Below are 19,513 nucleotides of genomic sequence, written 5' to 3' on the forward strand. Positions count from 1 at the left end.
GGGTGACCTAAAACTCCTTAGAGTATCACCATCTGAAACTGTTTCTCTATAAAATCTGTTTCCCAAAGGTCTCTTTCCTGAATTCCAAATCTATTTTCCCAACCGGTTTTCCTTACTGTAAAGTCTTTGGAAATATCTCCCAATAATGTCGTATTCTTGAGTATCTTGATTTTAAAATTTAATAAAAATAGAGATAATATGTAGATTTATTTATTTAAATTATATTTATTTATTCACAAGGGACACAGAGCACGAGAGAGAAGCAGGCTCCATGCAGGTAGCCTGACTTGGGACTCGATCCCAGGTCTCCAGGATCACAACCTGGGCTGAAGGCGGCGCTAAACCACTGAGCCACCCAGGCTGCCCCGTTTAGATACTTTTAAATTTAAAAAGAGAAAACGAAATAAAGAACAAGGCAGAAATGAATGTGCTACTCTAGTATCTTTATTAATAAAATTTATATTTTGCAGTTAGTTTTTTTGCATTCATTTCTATGATTTATAATGTATTGGGAATATGTATTTTCATAAACCATTTCTATTTTATTACAGGAAAATAGAAAATGATAGAAGTTTGCTTTATTTGGTGACTTTTCAGGAAAGCATTTATTAATATGGTCATTCCACTTTAACTTCTTTTCCTCTATTACACAACATTGGCCCATGTTTGACTTCGTTATTTATTCTTTTTGTTGTTTAATCTATCTGTTCTGGTTTTTCAAGTTTCTTTTCCTGAAATATTTTACTCTTTATTGTTTTTGTGCTTATCTACCATGATTCAGCTTTCATATATTTCCTTCCTACTTATATATTGTTCATTTTGGCAATGATGAGGACAAGTTACTATTTTTTTCCAAGCTTGAGTTAAGTAGGGTTTCCTTAAGATGACAGACTGTTAGAGCTAGAAGAGACCTAAGGCCCTTGAGCCCAGGGGTAAAGTGACCAAGCTTCATCCATTGGCCACTTCTCATCTGTTGATAGTGGCTGTTTAAGGACTGAAGCGGAGTCTGTGCGCCCTGGGGAAAAGGCTGATTTGCAGTGTCTACTATATGTGGATGTGGATGAGTCCATTGTCAGAACTGGAGCCATAGTTTAGTCATTTACCTAAGCAAACGGAGAAGTGAAGTGAATTGCTCATAGTCACAGAGCTCTTCAGCCCAATTCAGTGCTAGGAGCGAAGTGGTAGGTGTTTTCTCCCTAAGAATGCTGGTATGCATTCTGGATTTTTTGTTGTCCTTTTTCCACCTTGAGTAAAAACTGAATTCTGTCAGGAACTTAAGTTTGTCAGTTTGTTGTATCTTTAGGAAAGACTGAGAAGTATTCATCAGGTGGTCTAAAGATAGGATTGTCCTTGGTCTAGCAGAGAAAAGCGGCTGAAGTTACATAGTCTAGCTAAAATTGAGAATTTGCTTTTTATTTAAGACTGAAGGCTTTCTATTAAAACTTAAAAACTTCGTACTATCTTATCCCTGTAATAATCCAACCAGACCCACCCTTCCCAAAAAGGAGGGAAAAGTAGAATTTTATTAGAAAGAATGAATTTTATGTAAAGATCGATTGTTCAAAACAAAATTTGGTCATGAAGGATTAAAACACTAGTAGCATGAGACAGGATGGGGAGAAACTTTAAGAACTTTTCTTTTTTAAAGATTTTATTTATTATTTGAGAGAGAGTGGGTGAGAGAGAGCAGAGCACAAACTGGGGGAGGGGCCAAAGGGAGGAGCAGACTCCCCCTAAGCAGGGAGCCCAATGTGGGACTCAATTCTAGGACCCTGGGATCATGACCTGAGCTGAAGGCAGATACTTAACTGACTAAGCCACCCAGGCAACCCAAGAACTTTTTATTTTTAGGCATTTGTCTATTGTAATGCTTGCCATTTTGGTCAAGATAGTGCATTATCTTACAACTACAAATAACACAATACACACAAAAGACAATAGTAACTCTACACTGTGTCTACGTTAGTGTTTTCTTAATCATTGATTTGGGATATCTTAATATAAAAAATACTCTGACATTGTCCACATCTTGTGGGTTTATTTTGGTGGTTTAAATTAGTTGTGGCAATCCCCTTAGAGCACTTCCTCCCATCCTCCCATGTTTTACCAAAACCTTAACTTTTTTTTTTTTTTTTAGGATTTTATTTATTTATTCATAGAGAGGGAGAGAGGCAGAGACACAGGCAGAGGAAGAAGCAGGCTCCATGCAGGGAGCCCGATGTGGGACTCGATCCTGGGTCCCCAGGATCACACCCCAGGCTCCAGGCGGTGCTAAACTGCTGCGTCACTGGGGCTGCCCAACCTTAAGTTTTTACAGTCTCTAGAATGCTGGGTCAACTTTCATACAAATTATTTCAACGCCTTATTATTCATCAGCAGGCGTGCAGGCATTGCTAATAACCATTATGTATATCTTCATCTAGGTACATCTTGTTGATTTCTCCCAAGATAGTTTCCTCACTTGGAAATATATTTTTCTACAGTAAACCTGTTTTCAGTTTAATAGCAGTTTGCTTCTTAATCTTTACTGTGGCACAGTTGTTGATATGCAGCATTGCTAGAGGATAGGGTTCTACATACCCATGTATGTAAAAGGGAAATGGAGAGAGAGAGAAGAGACATTCCAGTGATGGGTTCTTTTCAGTGTGCCACTGAGGCTGTACCCTGATAGCAAAGTGGCAGGAAGGTCTGAGGGGGAGTCAGATTTACTTTTGCTGTATACCCAACTTTGCTGGTCACCACTTTTGAAAATTGAGAGAGCAACAGTGTATCAAAAGAAAATTAAAAAGTATTAAGTGTGTCCTGATTTTTAACATTAAATCTACACTTGAATATTATAGTCTCTGTGCCCTCTTTCTACTATCTTTGATTCTTGTGATGACTTAAGCATCATTGGGAAGCATTTGTGAAGTGGGGAGGAAAAAAAAACTTTTATGAAATTTTGTCATTCTTTTCCTCCCTTTCCTATGGTCCCTTTCTCCCCCCATATACCACCTCTCCAGTTCAATGCTCAACCCTACTCCAGGATAGTACGTTAAATGTAATAGGATTTCATGAATGTATACAAATATATTGATTTGAAGATGCAGCAATTGGTAAGGTTGAAAAGGGAGAACTTTTCAGAATAAAGAAAAAAGAATTTGATCTGAGCCCAGGAAATTCAGAAGGGATGAAGCCGAGGAAAGATTTTACCATTTACCTTTTGTTCACTGCGTGAAATTCAGCTTGCTCTCAGCATAATTTCTTCTAGACCTCGCCTTGTTTAAGATTTTGTATATAGTTCAATGCTTACTAACTTAGTGGATTAAGAAAATTCTTGCTAGAGGAAGAATGAGTCATAGCGATACTTCCTTTGGGAGAGAAAAAGAAAGAAAGCCCTCATGTTGGTCTCTCCATTATATACTTGGAATCGATTCAGCAGTTTGATTGATGGCTGAGTACTGTTAAGCTTCCCCACGCTACCTCATATCGTATCTGGTTTTGTCCACAGTATGACTGGTAGAAGGCTCTTTTAGGTTAACTAGCAAAGATAAAGAGCTCTGCAACCTTATTACCCCCAAGAGACATGTTCATATGATGTAATTTCTATTTTAAGATTTTTTTGAGTTTGCAACAGTTTTTAGAAAAGCTTCAGCATTTCCTTGCCTACCCAATCTACTTAACAAACCAAAAAGAAGAAGGAGGAGGAGAAGGCAATGACTGTAAAACATTTGCTTCTGAGAAACTGGGTGTGCTAAGGGTGTGACTGTTCTGGCATTCATCAGTGGTGTGCACAGAGTGGTCGCCTCTCTGACCTCGCCCTGGATCTCTGATGCCACAACACCAGCAAGAAGAAGAAAAAGCAAGGAGGTGGGCTAGGGCTGGGAGCTGGTTTGTTGCTTTGAGCTAGAGAAGGAAGTAGGGTGTGTGGGAGCCACAGAGTCTCTCAGCAGTTTGGCCAAAGATTGTTTTGGAAGTGCTATGAGCAACCTGTGAAGTATTTTTTTGTAGTAGTCACAGAAATTATCTGGCTCCTTTCTACTTCAAGGATGCTCTCAGTGACCTGCTTCCAATTAAATCTCTTCGTTTTTCTGGGCTGCCTTTAGACTTCAGATTTTATTTTCTTTCTTTATGCTTTTGGGATCTATAGATCTCATTTTTAAAATTATGCTTTTGGGATCTATAGATCTCATTTTTAAAAATTCGAGATGGCGGCAGTGGCAGGAAAGATGGGGCTACTTAACTAATCTTGTGTGAGTTGCTTCGTTTCCATGGAATTTTTACACAGAATAATCAGCCACCAGTTTCTCAAACTTCTGTGTGCAAAGCAGCTACCTCATTCAGATGTGCCCCCAACTGGATCAACCACTGCATCCCAGGAACTCCACAAAATTATTTAATATACTGTCTTTTAGGCTTCATTGCATAGAACATGTACTAAACAGAAGGATGGATTTAGCTTCCAATTTTTTCTCTTTGAAAAAGGTCTTATTTGCTATAAAAGTAATACATATTATACATACTTAGTAGTACATATTATATATAATTATTATAACTAAGAGAAAATAGTTTTTACTTTTTACAAGGTAAATACAGTGTGGATAGTGCTCTGGATGCAGTGGACACAAAGTACATGTTTTGGTTATAATTAGTGTTATCTAGAACCGTAAACTCATCAAAAGGAAATGACCTTATGAGACTCTTAAACTCCCTTGTAGTTGAGGAAGCTGCTGCACAGTGTCCCTGACAGATAGTCATACTCAGCCTCTCCTTTAATAATGCCAGGAATGAATAGATGACTTTCTTTAACTCCAGCCTTCTCCATCAAAGAGAATGTTCCTCAAACCAGCAGAGATGAAACTCAGGCCTGGCATCAAATAAAAGAGCATTTTAGATGTTTTAAATGTTAAAATCTCCAAGTGGAGTTAACTTACTTTAAAATTGTTTCCAGATTAATTCTGAAGTCAGGTTCAAACAAAAAAGAAGACGTAATGTTGATTTGAATTTCTTTTTAACCAAAGCAAATTGAAGCAGATACTTATGAAATTATTGGGTGGTGAGCTATAATCCAGTTCAAATTATTGGGTGGATATTTGGGGGATATTTTATCCTACCTACTATTATCTACTGTGTATCAACATTAAAATATTTTTTTAAAAAAATTAGCATATGTAATGGTTAAAATTTTTCTTTAGCAGGAAAAGATAATGAGACTATCAGTAGTATCTGAAACAAGACAAAGCTAAATAATACTGTGATAAGGGAAAGCTGTGCTGCTAGGTATAGTCTAAGCAGAGGAGACTACAATTTTTTATATAGGGTTTTTGGAAAATGTGGAATTCTAGGACTGGCAAACTTTTCCAAGGCCAAAATGACATCATCTGTAGAAGCATGATTATTCCGGTGAGTCTGTTTGGTTGGCACTGAGGAGTTTACTGGAGTGATTCTATTCCTGATTGGCTGACTTAAGAAGTGAGACGCTGACAGTGATTGATTGCTTGCTAAGGCAAATCCTTGGTTTTGGTTTTAGGGTTTTTTGATGACTACTTATTATCATGGCTACAGAAAAATCAGTCTTTTCTATGTTTATGGGAACTTTAGTACCCAACATCAAATGCATGTAATTACTTGCACAAAGCAAGTGTATATTTAATTTTGGGGGGGTATAACTTAGAGTAATGGAAGAAAATTTCAAGTGGACAGCTTAATAAATTGTATATACTTGTGTAATTATCACCCAGTTTAAGATATAACACATTTTCATCACTTCAGAGTGTTCTCTAAATTTCCATACTTAATCAGTTCCCCTCAATAGCTATTCTGATTTCCATCCCCATGATTAGTTTTGCCTGTTTTTAAATTTCATATACATAAAAGCACATAGTATGTATTTCATGTGTAGTTTTTTATATTCCTTTCAGCATAATATGTGTGAGGTTCATTCATGTTCTTACATGTCCAGAAATTTATGAGTGTTCTATTTTATGACTATACCATAATTCATTTGTGTATTCTCCTGGCAATGGACATTTACATCATTTCTAGTTTGGGATACTATGAATATCCCCATTAAACATTTTTTAAAAAGGTTTTATTCATTTATTCATGAGAGACACAGAGAGAGAGAGAGAGAAGCAGGCTCCATGCAGGAAGCCCGACGTGGGACTTGATCCCTGGACTCCAGGATCACGCCCTGGACCAAAGGCAGGCTCCAAACTGCTGAGCCACCCAGGGATTCCCCCCCATTAAACACTTTTGTACATCTTATTAACACACTAACATCTCTTGGGCATATGCAGTTGCTGTGTTATTATGGTACAAGTGTGTTTATTTCTAGTAGATACTGCCAAACTCTTCTCAAAAGTGTTGAATCATTTTGTATTCCACTAGCAATTTATGAGAGTTTCAGTTGCTTCACGCCCTTGTCACCACTTGGTATTGTCATCATTTTATAATTAGTTATACTGGGTTTGTATATTTATTTTTTAAAAGGCAAATTTTGAGGGCATCTGGCTGGCTCAGTTGGAGAAGTGTGGGACTCTTGATCTTGAGGTCATGAGTTTGAGCCCCACATTGGATGTAGAAATTACTTAAATAAATAAAACTTTTACAGGAGGGCAAATTTTGAAAAAAAACAAACCTAAGCCTACCAGCTTCACATGAAAAACTTAAAGAATATGGAGTGAGTTGTATTAATCGAGGGTTAAGTTTCCTATCAATTCTTACTGTAAAAAAGAAATAAGCATATCTTGATTTTTTTTTTTTTTTCCTTAAATAGCTTCCTAATTTAGAAAGATCTGATCTAGGGACACCCCAGGTGGCTCAGCGGTTTAGCACCACTGTCAGCCCAGGGCATGATCCTGGAGACCTGGGATCAAGTCCCACATCGGGCTCCCTGCGTGGAGTCTGCTTCTCCCTCTGCCTGTGTCTCTGCCCCCCTCCCCCCCTTGGTCTCTCATAAGTAAATAAACAAAATCTTAAAAAAAAAAAAAAAACTGATCTAGGAAGAATCATCCTAAAACAAAGTTACTGTCATATAAAATTAAGAGGTTAGTATTCCAATAATCTTGGATGATTCCAGGTTAGTTTATATGACTTATAAGTTTACCATTAGCATTGAAATTAATTATACTGGCTATTTTTTAGCACTTAGCATGTGCCACAGTCTATTCTCTGTTGAGGATTCAGGAGTGAACAAAACAAAGGCTTTGCTTGAATATAATTTAGATTTTAGTGACAGAATACAGATAATAAATACATAATGTCAGATAATGATATAGAGGGAAATATGGGGTAAGAAGAGATTGCCTAGAGCAGCACTGAGGGAGGGGCACCTGTGGTGTTTTTGTTTTATGTTTAATAAACAGAAGTCTTCTCTAATCAGTTGTCATTTAAGCAGAGACCTTAAGGAAGTGAGGGAGCAAGTTATTTAGCTGTGTTAGGGAAGAGTGTGCCAGGCAGAGGAACATTAAGGGCAAAGGCCCTAAGGCAAGCGTGTGCCCAATTTACTGGAGGAAGAGCAAGAATATCAAATGCTTTGAGCAAGGGTAGAAAGGTTAGAAACGAGTTGGGGCTTGCAGGGAGATCACGTAGGGCTTTGTGGACCATTTGGCTTTTATTCTGATTGAGATGAGATGCCCGTAGAAGATTGTGAGCGTGGAGTTAATGCAGTCTGACTAGTTAGTTATGTTCACACAGAAACCTGTACATGATTGTTCACTGATGCTTTATTTTTAATAGTCAAGAGCTGGAATTCATTCCCAACGCTTTTCGACGTCTGAATGGTTTTACTGCAGTACATACATATCGTGGAGTACAATAAAAAAGAATAAACTACTGATGTAGCAACTTGGATGAATCTCTAGAGATTTATGTTTAATGATATGTCAGTTTTTGATGGTTGCATATTGTATGATTCTATGTATATGACACTTTTGAAACTACAAAATTTTAGAAATAGAGGGCAGGGGATCCCTGGGTGGCTCAGTGGTTTAGCGCCTGCCTTCAGCCCAGGGTGTGATCCTGAAGTCCGGGGATCGAGTCACACATCGGGCTCCCTGCATGGAGCCTACTTCTCCCTCTGCCTGTGTCTCTGCCTCTCTCTTTCTCTGCGTCTCTCATGAATAAATAAATAAAATCTTAAAAAAAAAAAAAAGGACTGATCAATAGTTGGTCAGGGGTTAGAAAAGGAGGCGGGTGTGGTTATAAAACGGCAACACGAGGACTCCTTGTATCTTGACTGTGGTGGTGGATATACAAACCTACGGGGTGATAAAATTGTATGTGCACCCTCACCGCCATGAGTACCAGTAAAACTGGGGACATCAGAATAAGATCAGCAGACTATATATAAACATCAGTATGCTCACTGTGGTATACTATAGTTTTGCAAAATGTTACCACTGAGGGAAGGTGGACAGAGTATACAAGGGATCCCTCTGTATTATTTCTTACATATGAATATATAATTATCTCAATAAAAACTTCAGTTAAAAAGAACAAAATTGTTCTGCACCTTTGCAGAAGATAGACTAGTCTATATAGACTGTATGAGTGTTAGAGTGGGATTGTGGTCCCCAGTTAGGAGGCATGTAAGCAATGATGATGACTTGAACCTTGGTCGAAGCAGTGGAGGTAGTATGACATGATGTTTTAAAGTTAGAGCCAACAAGATTTACTTGATGAATTAGATGTGGCATGTGAGAGTAGTCAAAGTGAGCACTAAGATTTTTGGCCCAACCAACTAAAAGAATGGAGTTTATTTATTAAACAGTGAAAAATATAGTAAGATCAGGTACAGGGAAGAAAATTAGTATTTCTAAGTCTGGCATTCAGAAGAGGTCCAGATTGAAGATATTAATTCAAGAACTATCAATAATGAAGTCACCTGGGTAGAGAGTGTAGAAAGAAGCTGTCTGAAGAATTCAGTCCTGGGGATACTCCAACACTTACAGATAAGGAAAATGAGGAGGAACCAGTAGAGGAGAATGAGATGGGACAGCCAAAGAGGTAAAGGGTAACCAAGAGAAAACAGCATCCCCAAGACTGACTGAGGATGAAAGGAGTGATCTGTTGTCAGATGCTGATAGGGCTTATAGGATGAGGGATAAGAATGGACTGTTGGATTTGGAATTGTGCAGATGATTGCTAGCCATATCAGTTTGGGTGGAGTGAGTGTTGAGGACAAAAGCTAGGTTGGAGAAGGTTTGAGAGAATAAGAGAGGACTAGGGATACTGAATTTTTCTTTCACGGAATTTTTTTTCTTTTTAAGATTTTATTTATTAGAGAAAGCAGAAGTGAGGGGAGAGACGGAGAAGCAGACTTCCTGCTGAGCAGGGAGCTCAATGCAGAGCTCAGTCTCAGAACTCTGGGCCATGAGCTGAAGGCAGATGCTTAACTGATTGAGCCACCGAGGTGCCCCAAGGAGTTTTCTATAAAGAGGAACCAAAAAGTAAGACAGTATCTGGAGGTGGATATGAAGTCAAAGGAAAGGTTGTTTTTAATTTGGGGGATATATTACAGTCTGTATGCTCATGGCCATGATCCAGTAAAGAAAGGTCACAGTTACTGGAGCAGTCATTATAAAGGAGAAAGGGTGGGATGTGGTCACAAGAGGTGAGACTGGCCTTAGGTAAGAGTATAAACAGTTCATCTATAGAAACAAAAGTCCACCTGGGTGGCTCATTTGGTTAGACATCTATCTATCTATCTATCTATCTATCTATCTATCTATCTATCTATCTATCTATCTATCTATCTTCAGCTCAGGTCATGGTTCCAGGGTCCTGGGATCAAGCCCCACATCTGGTTCCCTGGTTGGTGAGGAGTCTGCTTCTCCCTCTCCCTTCCCATCCCCATGTTCTTTCTGTCTCTCTCTCTCTCTCTCTCTCTCTCAAATCTTAAAAAAAGGGGGGGCGGGGCAGCAAAAAGGAAGGTAGAGTATACAGGTATAGATGTATACCTGTAGGCTGGTAGGTGTATCAGTGGCAACTTAGATGTCCTTTTATGATTGTGTCTACAATCTCAGTGAAATATTAAGATTAGGTCTTTGAGCAGTAAGAAATATTAAGGGTTTGAGGAAGAAGAAGAGGCAAAATAGTTATATAAGAGAGTGAGGGGGAGAGTGACTGAGCTAGGGACATGCCATAGGATTACGAGGCAGCACTCTTGGATATTAGCGGTGATCAATTTTACGGCCATTCAGTATGTGTGTTTTTCTCCCACTTGATCTGTCACCCTGGTGCAGGGGAGGAATAGGAAGAAAGTTTTAACTAGGGTCGAGGTTTTGACAGAAGACTTCAGAGACAGAGGATCAAAGTTGTTGAGAGTAGTGGAGTGGTACAATTATTGATAATGATAAAGACTAGGTTACCACCATGGGAAGGTAGGTCTGAGGTAGGGCGGAGGACTGGACTATCAGAAGAGAGAAGGTCAAGGAATTCAGGGACTAGGTGTTGAAGGGTAGCTGTGTAGATCTTAAAATCACTATGATCACTGGGTGCCAAATTCATCACCATCTCTTTAAGCAGTTTGACTCTAAGTCTGGAAAATATTGGAAAGAAAATAAATTAGAGTGATTGTGTAGTATTTTTTTTTTTTAAATCATGACAAATTATTTTCTGGTTTCACTTTTTAGATTTAGCGCTTTGTAAAAGATAATACCAGAAATTGTATTAACAAAGACACGTGGGATCCCTGGGTGGCTTAGCAGTTTAGCCCCTGCTTTTGGCCCAGGGCGTGGTCCTGGAGTCCCGAGATTGAGTCCCACATCAGGCTCCCTGCGTGGGGCCTGCTTCTCCCTCTGCCTGTGCCTGTGCCTCTCTGTCTCTCTCTGTTTCTCTCATGAATAAATAAAAATCTTTTAAAAAACAAAAAACAAAGACACGTGCTTTAGTTTAGCATACGAATATATTAAAGGCCATAGCCAGCCATTGTTGTAATTAGTAATTTGCAGTTGGTTTATTTACTTTATTTGATTAGTTCATTGCTTATTATTATTCAAAAATTTGTCCAAAAATTGTTCAAAAATTCGTTCAGTAGTCACATTAGAATAGTTCACAGTGTGGATCTCAAAATCATTATGAAAATATTAACCAAGAGGGGCATCTGGGTGTTATAGTCGGTTAACCATCCAACTCTTGGTTTTGACTCAGGTAGTGATCTCAGGGTCATGAGATTGAGCCCCTCATCAGGCTCTGTGCTGACCATGGAGTCTGCTTTGGATTCTCTCTTCCTCTACCTCTGCCTCTTCTGCCTGTGTGTACCCTCTCTCCCTCTGTCTCAAATAAATCTTTAAAAAAGAAAAGAATAACCAAGAAACTTTTTTTAAAAAACAGACTGAGAAATAGAGGTGCCCTCGGCCATATTAAACTATTCAGAAAAAAATAGGTATGGAACAAAAAGATAAAACTAAATATTAACTGAAACTAACATTGGAGTCATCCCTTAGTGTATCTCTTGTCTTTACCCCTTAAAACTAATCTGTGAACAAGTCCTTTTAGTTTTGCTTCCAAATTATGCCACACATTTATCCACTTCTTTGCATCTTCACAGCTACAATCCTACAACCATTGTTTCTCACCTAGATAGCAGAGTTCTAGACTGGGAGAGCTGCTAGGGACCTTTTGGTCCTAGCTCAAAAGTCACCTTTCAGAACAGTCTTTCTGAATCACTTAAAGTAACCTTCTTGACACTCATCTCCCCATAGCATTGTCCTGGGTTTTTTCTTTATAATATTTATTGCTATCTGACATTATCTTGTTCCTTTGTTGTTTTTTGTCTGTATGCCACTTTCAAAATAAGTTAGAGCAAGGAACTGGTCTGTTGTATACAGTATATGTTTGTTGTTTGGAACAAGTCAATTCCTTCAAAATACTTGTTGAATGAACAGCAAATATATTGGAAAACAAATACTCATCCAAGATCTCCAGAGAAAATTTCTAAACTGATATATCAGCTTGGTTCAGCACCCAAGGGTCCTAGGAGAAGCCATTGAAGAAAAGACACACAGTCTTGAGCCTAGTACATCTGAAGAGTGAGGCGTGGTGCTTCCTGAGGAGGAAACTCATTTCTTTACCCAAAAGAAAATCAATTTTTCATTAGGGCTTATGTTTAACTCCAGAGCTCTGGTGACTGACCATCAGATGTGTTTTGTTTTAACTGGAGAAGATTAGATATTGGAGAACTGAATATCAAGCCAAAATGGGTTGACAGTGAGGGAAGAGAGGTGAGTGATGTAAAAAACGCACAGGATTAATTATATTAATTATCAAAGACTAATTATCAGTGCTTTTTAAATTGTGATAAGGGGAATAGAGGTAGGGAGCAAGACGGACACTAGATATATCTGGGGGAGGAAGAGGGAACTACCAAAAAAGGGAAGACTGATATATGATCCAATACAATCACATTTGGCTCAACTACCTACCACCAGGTACAATGTGCCTGGTGATGGCAACCCAGTAAGGAATGAGGTATAGGAGGGAATGTCTGTTCTTCAGGGGCTCTCAGAGTCTTATCTAGCAAGGAAGACTGATGAATGATGAATTCTAATATGTTATTGTTGGTTTGACACGAGATAGGTATCTTTAGGAGTGGCCGGCCAGCCAATCTATGCTTAGGATTTTACATGGTGGTCCTCAGCTTTGCCTTTTTAGAGACCTGATCTCAATCTACCAGCAGATGCCTAATCTCTTAAAAGTGGCCCATACTAACCACACTCATAAAAGAGTGGTACATAAGCCAAAATATCAGTTTATTAATTTACAGTGAGGAAAACTATGTGAATAGCCAAGTTTTAATGAGATTACTTGGTGAGCATGGAGAAGAATAAAGGGAAGTAATTGGGTGATGTAAGTGTTGAATGACATTAGGCTTTGGTGGCCTGATGCTTTTTCTCCATACCAGGACTGTAATTGGATGGGAGCCAGCCAGTCACATCTGCTGGTCAGGACACCGTGCCTCCCTTGTGTTTAATGAACATGGCCAGATCTTGCTTGATGACCCCCATTTTCTTTTTTTTTAATTTTTTTAAAAAATTTATTTATGATAGTCATACAGAGAGAGAGAGAGAGGCAGAGACATAGGCAGAGGGAGAAGCAGGCTCCATGCACCGGGAGCCTGACGTGGGATTCGATCCCGGGTCTCCAAGATTGCGCCCTGGGCCAAAGGCAGGCGCCAAACCGCTGCGCCACCCAGGGATCCCGATGACCCCCATTTTCTTACATCTGCATGCTTACTACCTGTTTTAATTACAATGCCATCATTCAGTAGTACTATATTCTATCCGCTTCTTTGGGAAACAATCTCTTACCATAGTATGTTGATAAATATCAGTTATACCCTTAAGTTTTGAAGATACTTAGGTGTAATTTGTGGTTTTAATGGAGGTGTATGCAAGGATAATGGCAAAATAAGTAAGAAAACCATTAAGACCAACATTTAGCTAATAGCTAACCTGTTAGCAAGGATGAGCAACAATGAATCGTCATGTACTGAATCTTCTAGGAATATAAATTGATACAACCACTTCAAAAATAGTTTAACATACCTCGTAAAGTTGAGTATTACCATATTGTTTCCCTAGCAATTCCATTCCTAGGTTTCAATAACTTGGAGAAACTCTTGCACATGTATACCAAGAAATAGATAACAAGATTGTTTATAGCAGAAAAATAGAGGGGAGAGACTACAAGTTCAGTCAAATGTTCATTTATACCATGAAATACTATGCAAAAATGAAAATGAAAGAAGTACAGCTCTAAGCATGAACTCAAAACAAGGTTGAGTGAAAAAAGCAAGTCACCAAAAGATACATGCTATATGGAGTCCGTTGGTATACAGTGCAAAAAAAGAACAAACCTTACCTGTTAACAGATATGTACATGTAGTGTAAAATTGTAGAAGAAAGAAAGAGAATGGTTAATTCAAAATGCGGTGCAGTAGCTACTTCTTTGGGGGAAAGTATGAGTCATTGTAATGTTCTCTTTCTGAAGCAAAGCAGTACATTTGTGAGGGTTCATTTTATTATTCTTTAAGCCATACTATAAATATGATTTGTGTGACAGAGTTTACTCTGAGATAAAGAGCAATCTGTTGGAGTAAGCTATTTACCCATTCCAAGGACTGTTGTGTTCTAAACCTGTAGAACCTGGGTGATAAAACATTGCCTTCGCCTCTAATATCCCATTCCTTTTATTATTATTATTATTTTTTTAATTGGAGTTCAATTTGCCAACGTATAGTATATCACCCAGTGCTCATCCTGTCAAGTGCCCCGTCAACCAGTCACCCCAACCCCCCGCCCACCTCCCTTTCTACCACTACCCCTTGTTCCTTCCCCAGAGTTAGGAGTCTCTCATGTTCTGTCTCCCTCTCTGATATTTCCGACTTATTTTCTCTCCTTTCCCCTTTATTCCCTTTCACTATTTTTTATATTCCCCAAATGAATGAGACCATATATAATGTTTGTCCTTCTCCAATTGACTTATTTCACTCAGCATAATACCCCCCAGTTCCATCCACGTCGAAGCAAATGGTGGGTATTTGTCATTTCTAATGGCTGATTTTTCTTTTTTTTTTTTTTAAGATTTTCTTTACTTATTTGAGAGACTAAGCGAGAGAGAAAGAGAGAGAGAGAGAGAGAGAGAGAGAACACAGGAGCAGGGGCAGAGAGGAAGAGGGAGAGGCAGATTCCCTGCTGATCCGGGAGCCTAAAGTGAGGCTTGATCCCAGGACCCCAGGATCATGACTTGAGCCGAAGGCAGACGCTTCACTGACTGAACCACCCAGGCGCCCCTCTCATATTGTCCGTTATAGTACCTTATTAATAGGATGACTGTTGAATTTATGGCCCATACTGGAACACTTTTGATAGTAAAGGGGAAGAGATGCTCAAAATAGTATTTTTTGAAATATTTATTGACTGAGAAATTGGCTTTATTATATACTGTAAACCTCAAAAAGAAATTCTGTCAAACTGCATTTAAAAACTTGTATAACGATTGTCTAAGCATTTAAAAATAGCATAAGCTAAATAATTACTCTTGGTGTGTGTTCATATACTTTTTATCAATTTCTTACCCTTATCTGTCTCAAATACCATTCATTAATATTTTTATGAAGGGGGTATCTCTTCCAAATGTTCTTATTTTTTTATTTCTTCCCCCCAAAATTGCCTGTCACCTTCTTTAAAATTGCATTTGATGGTTCATGTATTTGAAAATGCTTACCCCTTCTGTTGAATCTTCAGAGTGTATTATTTTTAACTGAGAAAGTATACTCTCAAGATACTTAATAAGCTTAGTATCTTAAAGTTGGAAGTATGAAGGGGAGATTTACCAAACTTAGTAATGACAACAATGATAATAATTTGTTAAAAAAAAATACCCATTAGAAAATCAGGGTAATTGCTAAACCAGATGAGCTGTCAAGTAGAACAGGTGTAAGCTAGATCTGTCTTGGGCAGTTACACAAAATGCCTGCAGTTTAACATCTGCATCAGCACAGTTCTGTTAATTTGCTTGTTATTGGACCCAGGTGGCTGCTAGTCAGGTCACTAGCTGACAGACCCTTGTGGTGAACCTTCCTTTCTTCTTAGGAGATGAAAACACGTAAAAGGATCCATAAACTGTTACTGGTTTGAGGAGGAAAATATATTTGTTTAAATATTAAGTCGGAAAAACTTGGGAGAAAGAGTATTAAAGGAAATATATATCCAGACTTTGAAGTACTGGGTGTTTTACAGAGAAAAATTGAGTCAAATCACTAAGTCAAGGATTATTTCTAATTCACATAAGAACATTTTATTTTTTTAAATAAATTTATTTTTTATTGGTGTTCAATTTGCCAATGTACAGAATAACACCCAGTGCTCATCCCATCAAGTGCCCCCCTCAGTTCCCGCCACCCAGTCACCCCCACCCCCCGCCTTCCTCCCCTTCCACCACCCCTAGTTCGTTTCCCAGAGTTCAGAGTCTTCCATGTTCTGTCTCCCTTTCTGATACTTCCCACTTATTTTTTCTCCTTTCCCCTTTATTCCCTTTCACTATTTTTTATATTCCCCAAATGAATGAGACCATATAATGTTTGTCCTTCTCTGATTGGCTTATTTCACTCAGCATAATACCCTCCAGTTCCATCCATGTCAAAGCAAATGGTGGGTATTTGTCGTTTCTAATGGCTAAGTAATATTCCATTGTGTACAGAGACCACATCTTCTTTATCCATTCATCTTTTGATGGACACCGAGGCTCCTTCCACAGTTTGGCTATTGTGGACATTGCTGCTGGAAACATCGGGGTGCAGGTGTCCCGGCGTTTCACCACATCTGTATCTCTGGGGTAAATCCCCAGCAGTGCAATTGCTGGGTCGTAGGGCAGGTCTATTTTTAACTCTTTGAGGAACCTCCACACAGTTTTCCAGAGTGGCTGCACCAGTTCACATTCCCACCAACAGTGCAAGAGGGTTCATAGGAATATTTTATGAAACAAATGATCCACATTTATGGCTAAAACTTACAGAAATACTTTATTTTTATTTTGCACATTTTGTGGGATTTATTTGAAGTATCTTTTCCTTATGGAACAGTTCTGCTGTACCTGGAAAGAGGCTGCCCATTTAGGAAAGATTAAGACAGTGAGGAAATGGCAAAGGTCCTGGTAGGGATGCCTGGGTGGCTCAGCAGTTGAGCGTCTGCCTTTAGCTCTGGTCCTGATCCTGGGGTCGAGTCCTGCATCAGGCGAGCCTGCTTCTCCCTCTGCTTGTGTCTCTCATGAATAAATAAATAAAATCCTTAAAAAAAGAAAAAAAAGAAATGGTAAAGGTCCTTTCCTATAGTGAGATGCTTGTGACCACCCTTGCCAGTCAGTGGGTAACATATCTCTGCATGGTTTGGAGTATGTTATAGAAACATTTTCAGAGGGATCCCTGGGTGGTGCAGCGGTTTGGCGCCTGCCTTTGGCCCAGGGCGCGATCCTGGAGACCCGGGATCGAATCCCACGTCGGGCTCCTGGTGCATGGGGCCTGCTTCTCCCTCTGCCTGTGTCTCTGCCTCTCTCTCTCTCTCTGTGTGACTATCATAAATAAATAAGTAAAAATTAAAAAAAAAAAAAAGAAACATTTTCAGAAAGCTGTACTTTTTCCCTTAAAAGCACCTTTTCAGAAAAGAATTTTTTGGTGTACATTTTCAAAACCAGTTTTTTCCCCTGTGCCAACTGTCCACTCCTCACTGGCAGAGTGTGTTGATATCCCCCTTATTAATATTGAGTCTGAAAATAATGTTCTCCTACACAATTTACAGCAAAAAAAAAAAAATGTGTCTTAAACGTGCTGCTTAAGCAATGTACTTTGGTAGCAATAATTTGAAAGTCATTGAAGGGAAAATTATTTTGGCACACATGATGAGTTCTTTCCTCCTAAAACTCAGTTACTAGAAATTCTAAATTCTACCAAATGGCTGTTTTCATAGATTGGAATTTTACATTCTCTCCTCCGCGTATTTTCCCAGTTGATTTTTTCATCGATGAAAAATAAAAGGTAAGGATATTGAATGATCCATAGAGGAGGGTAGTATGTGATAGATGGACAAAGAATATATGACAGGTGGAAATTACATTTCATTCCACCTAATGATAGATCTAAGTAGGTGGAGATGACTTAATATTTGAAATGTGTTTGTTCTCTCTATAGCTTTAAGAAAAAGTAGAAATCACTCTTGCCTGTACTGAACAGCAAAAAATTAAGTGACTTCCTGTACTGCAAATCATGGCACTACCATTCCGGAAGGACCTAGAAAAGTACAAGGACCTCGATGAAGATGAGCTCCTCGGGAATCTATCAGAAACAGAGCTGAAACAACTGGAAACTGTTCTGGATGATCTTGACCCTGAGGTAGGTGGTAATGAAGTACGTTTTCAAACCGTTTCAAACTAAGTAACTTCCTTTTGAGCAGTTAGCTTCTCCTGACTCCTCTGGCACTCCCCGCCTCCTGCGTCTCTCTCTATCCAAATGAACTTTCTGCCTCTTCTCAGTTCCCCCACTTCTGCCTCCACGCCTCCACTGATATGCCTATTCTGAACTATTTTCACTAACACCCTTATTTTCAAAATTCTGAAATCTTCTGTCCTGTAAGAAATGTTTTCTCTCTGGGCAGGCAGGAACATTTTTGATGTCATGAAGCAGGTGATTAGCTCTTTGATGTATGTCAACCTCTGTGCCTCTTCAGAACTTCTATACTTCTCTACTGTGTAGAGTGTCTCTAGAAGGTTCTTTGTGACCTTACCTGTTACCTTTCTGAAACATACTGACCAAATGGAATGTTTCTAGTCATTAGTAGACTAGATCTAACTAGATTCCGCAATACTGTAATACACGTGGAGCAGACCTGGATATATGTATATATGTTTTAATTTGCAGAGTGGGTGTTATTTGTCTTATAAATTACACAAAGCTAAGGTAATGCCCATGTGGCCTGAATTGTTATTCCCTGGTATATATGGTGGGGAGCGGGGGTGGGTAGTGATTGAGGAGAGAACCCAAAAGGTTACGGCTACTTAACCTGAATGTAAGGGTTATTTGCTAGGCTTCTTCTTTTTACAAATGTTTCTTTATGCTGAGACATTGATTTTTAGTGCCTTTTAAGAATTGAGATAGAGTTCGTTTTATAAAATTGTTCTTGTTACTACAACACATTTATTTCCTGCTGGAATGTTTTTGAATTTTTATTATGAATGATACTCCTTTTCTCAGCATTACTTCAGCACTTGGATAATGTATCTATACCATAGACCAAAACCCTTAACCATAATTGTTATCACAAGGAAAAGTTTGCAGTACTTTTAAGTCTGGGGGATAATTCAGGATAACTGTACTGTTTTGATCATGCCACAGCAATATCTTCTACAGGCAATTCAGACCTGTTTGAATCAAGTGGTTGTAGAACTGGCAGGCACTTAAGAGGTCATCTAGCCCAGAGTTTCTTACCCTTAACACTGTTGACATTTGGGGCTCGATAATTCTTTGTTTAGGGGTTATCTCCTGTGTGTTTTAAGTAGCATCTTGGTCTCTACTCACTATGTACCAATAGCACACCTCCCTGTTTAAAAGTGTACCTGGAATTTTGTTTTAATTAGCTGTGGTAAGATTACAAACATGGAGAAAGAGTTTATTATATACAGTTCCCAAGAGCAGGAAGCATACAGGGCCACAAAGGAAAAAGTACCTGTCTTGGTCAGGAAGCAGAAGCAAGCAGGAAGAAGCGAGTTTAGCCCACAACCTTTCTTATGGTTTCCAAGAGAAGGAACGGATGAGATAGGGTTGGCAAGTTTGAGCAAGTTTAGGATTGGATACTTAGTAATTTCAGTGGGCATTGGCCATAGGAGTAGTCTCCAGTTGTCCAGTTACCTGGTTCTGGGTGTTTTATGGCAGCAGGATGGGGCAGGAGGTGGAATATTGACTTGGACTGAGAGCAGTAAAGGAGCTAGTTTGAGGTATGAGCTCTGGATTGGTTGGTTTTCATATGTAGAGCACACTGTT

At 38.9% G+C, this 19,513-nt stretch overlaps 1 protein-coding gene across 1 annotated transcript in view; it reads left to right on the plus strand.

The window, feature by feature from the left end:
• The first annotated feature begins 17,734 nt into the window (after positions 1 to 17,734).
• TMOD3 (tropomodulin 3) overlaps positions 17,735 to 19,513 on the plus strand; it is a 45,418-nt gene continuing 43,639 nt past the window's right edge. Inside the window, exon 1 of the mRNA XM_072808521.1 lies at positions 17,735 to 17,869. Coding sequence (XP_072664622.1) covers positions 17,744 to 17,869 — 126 coding nt within the window. The 5' untranslated portion in view covers positions 17,735 to 17,743. The remainder of the gene's footprint in view (positions 17,870 to 19,513) is intronic.

Source organism: Canis lupus, chromosome 32 (genome assembly GCF_048164855.1).
Source record: "Canis lupus baileyi chromosome 32, mCanLup2.hap1, whole genome shotgun sequence".
NCBI classification, from domain to species: domain Eukaryota; kingdom Metazoa; phylum Chordata; class Mammalia; order Carnivora; family Canidae; genus Canis; species Canis lupus.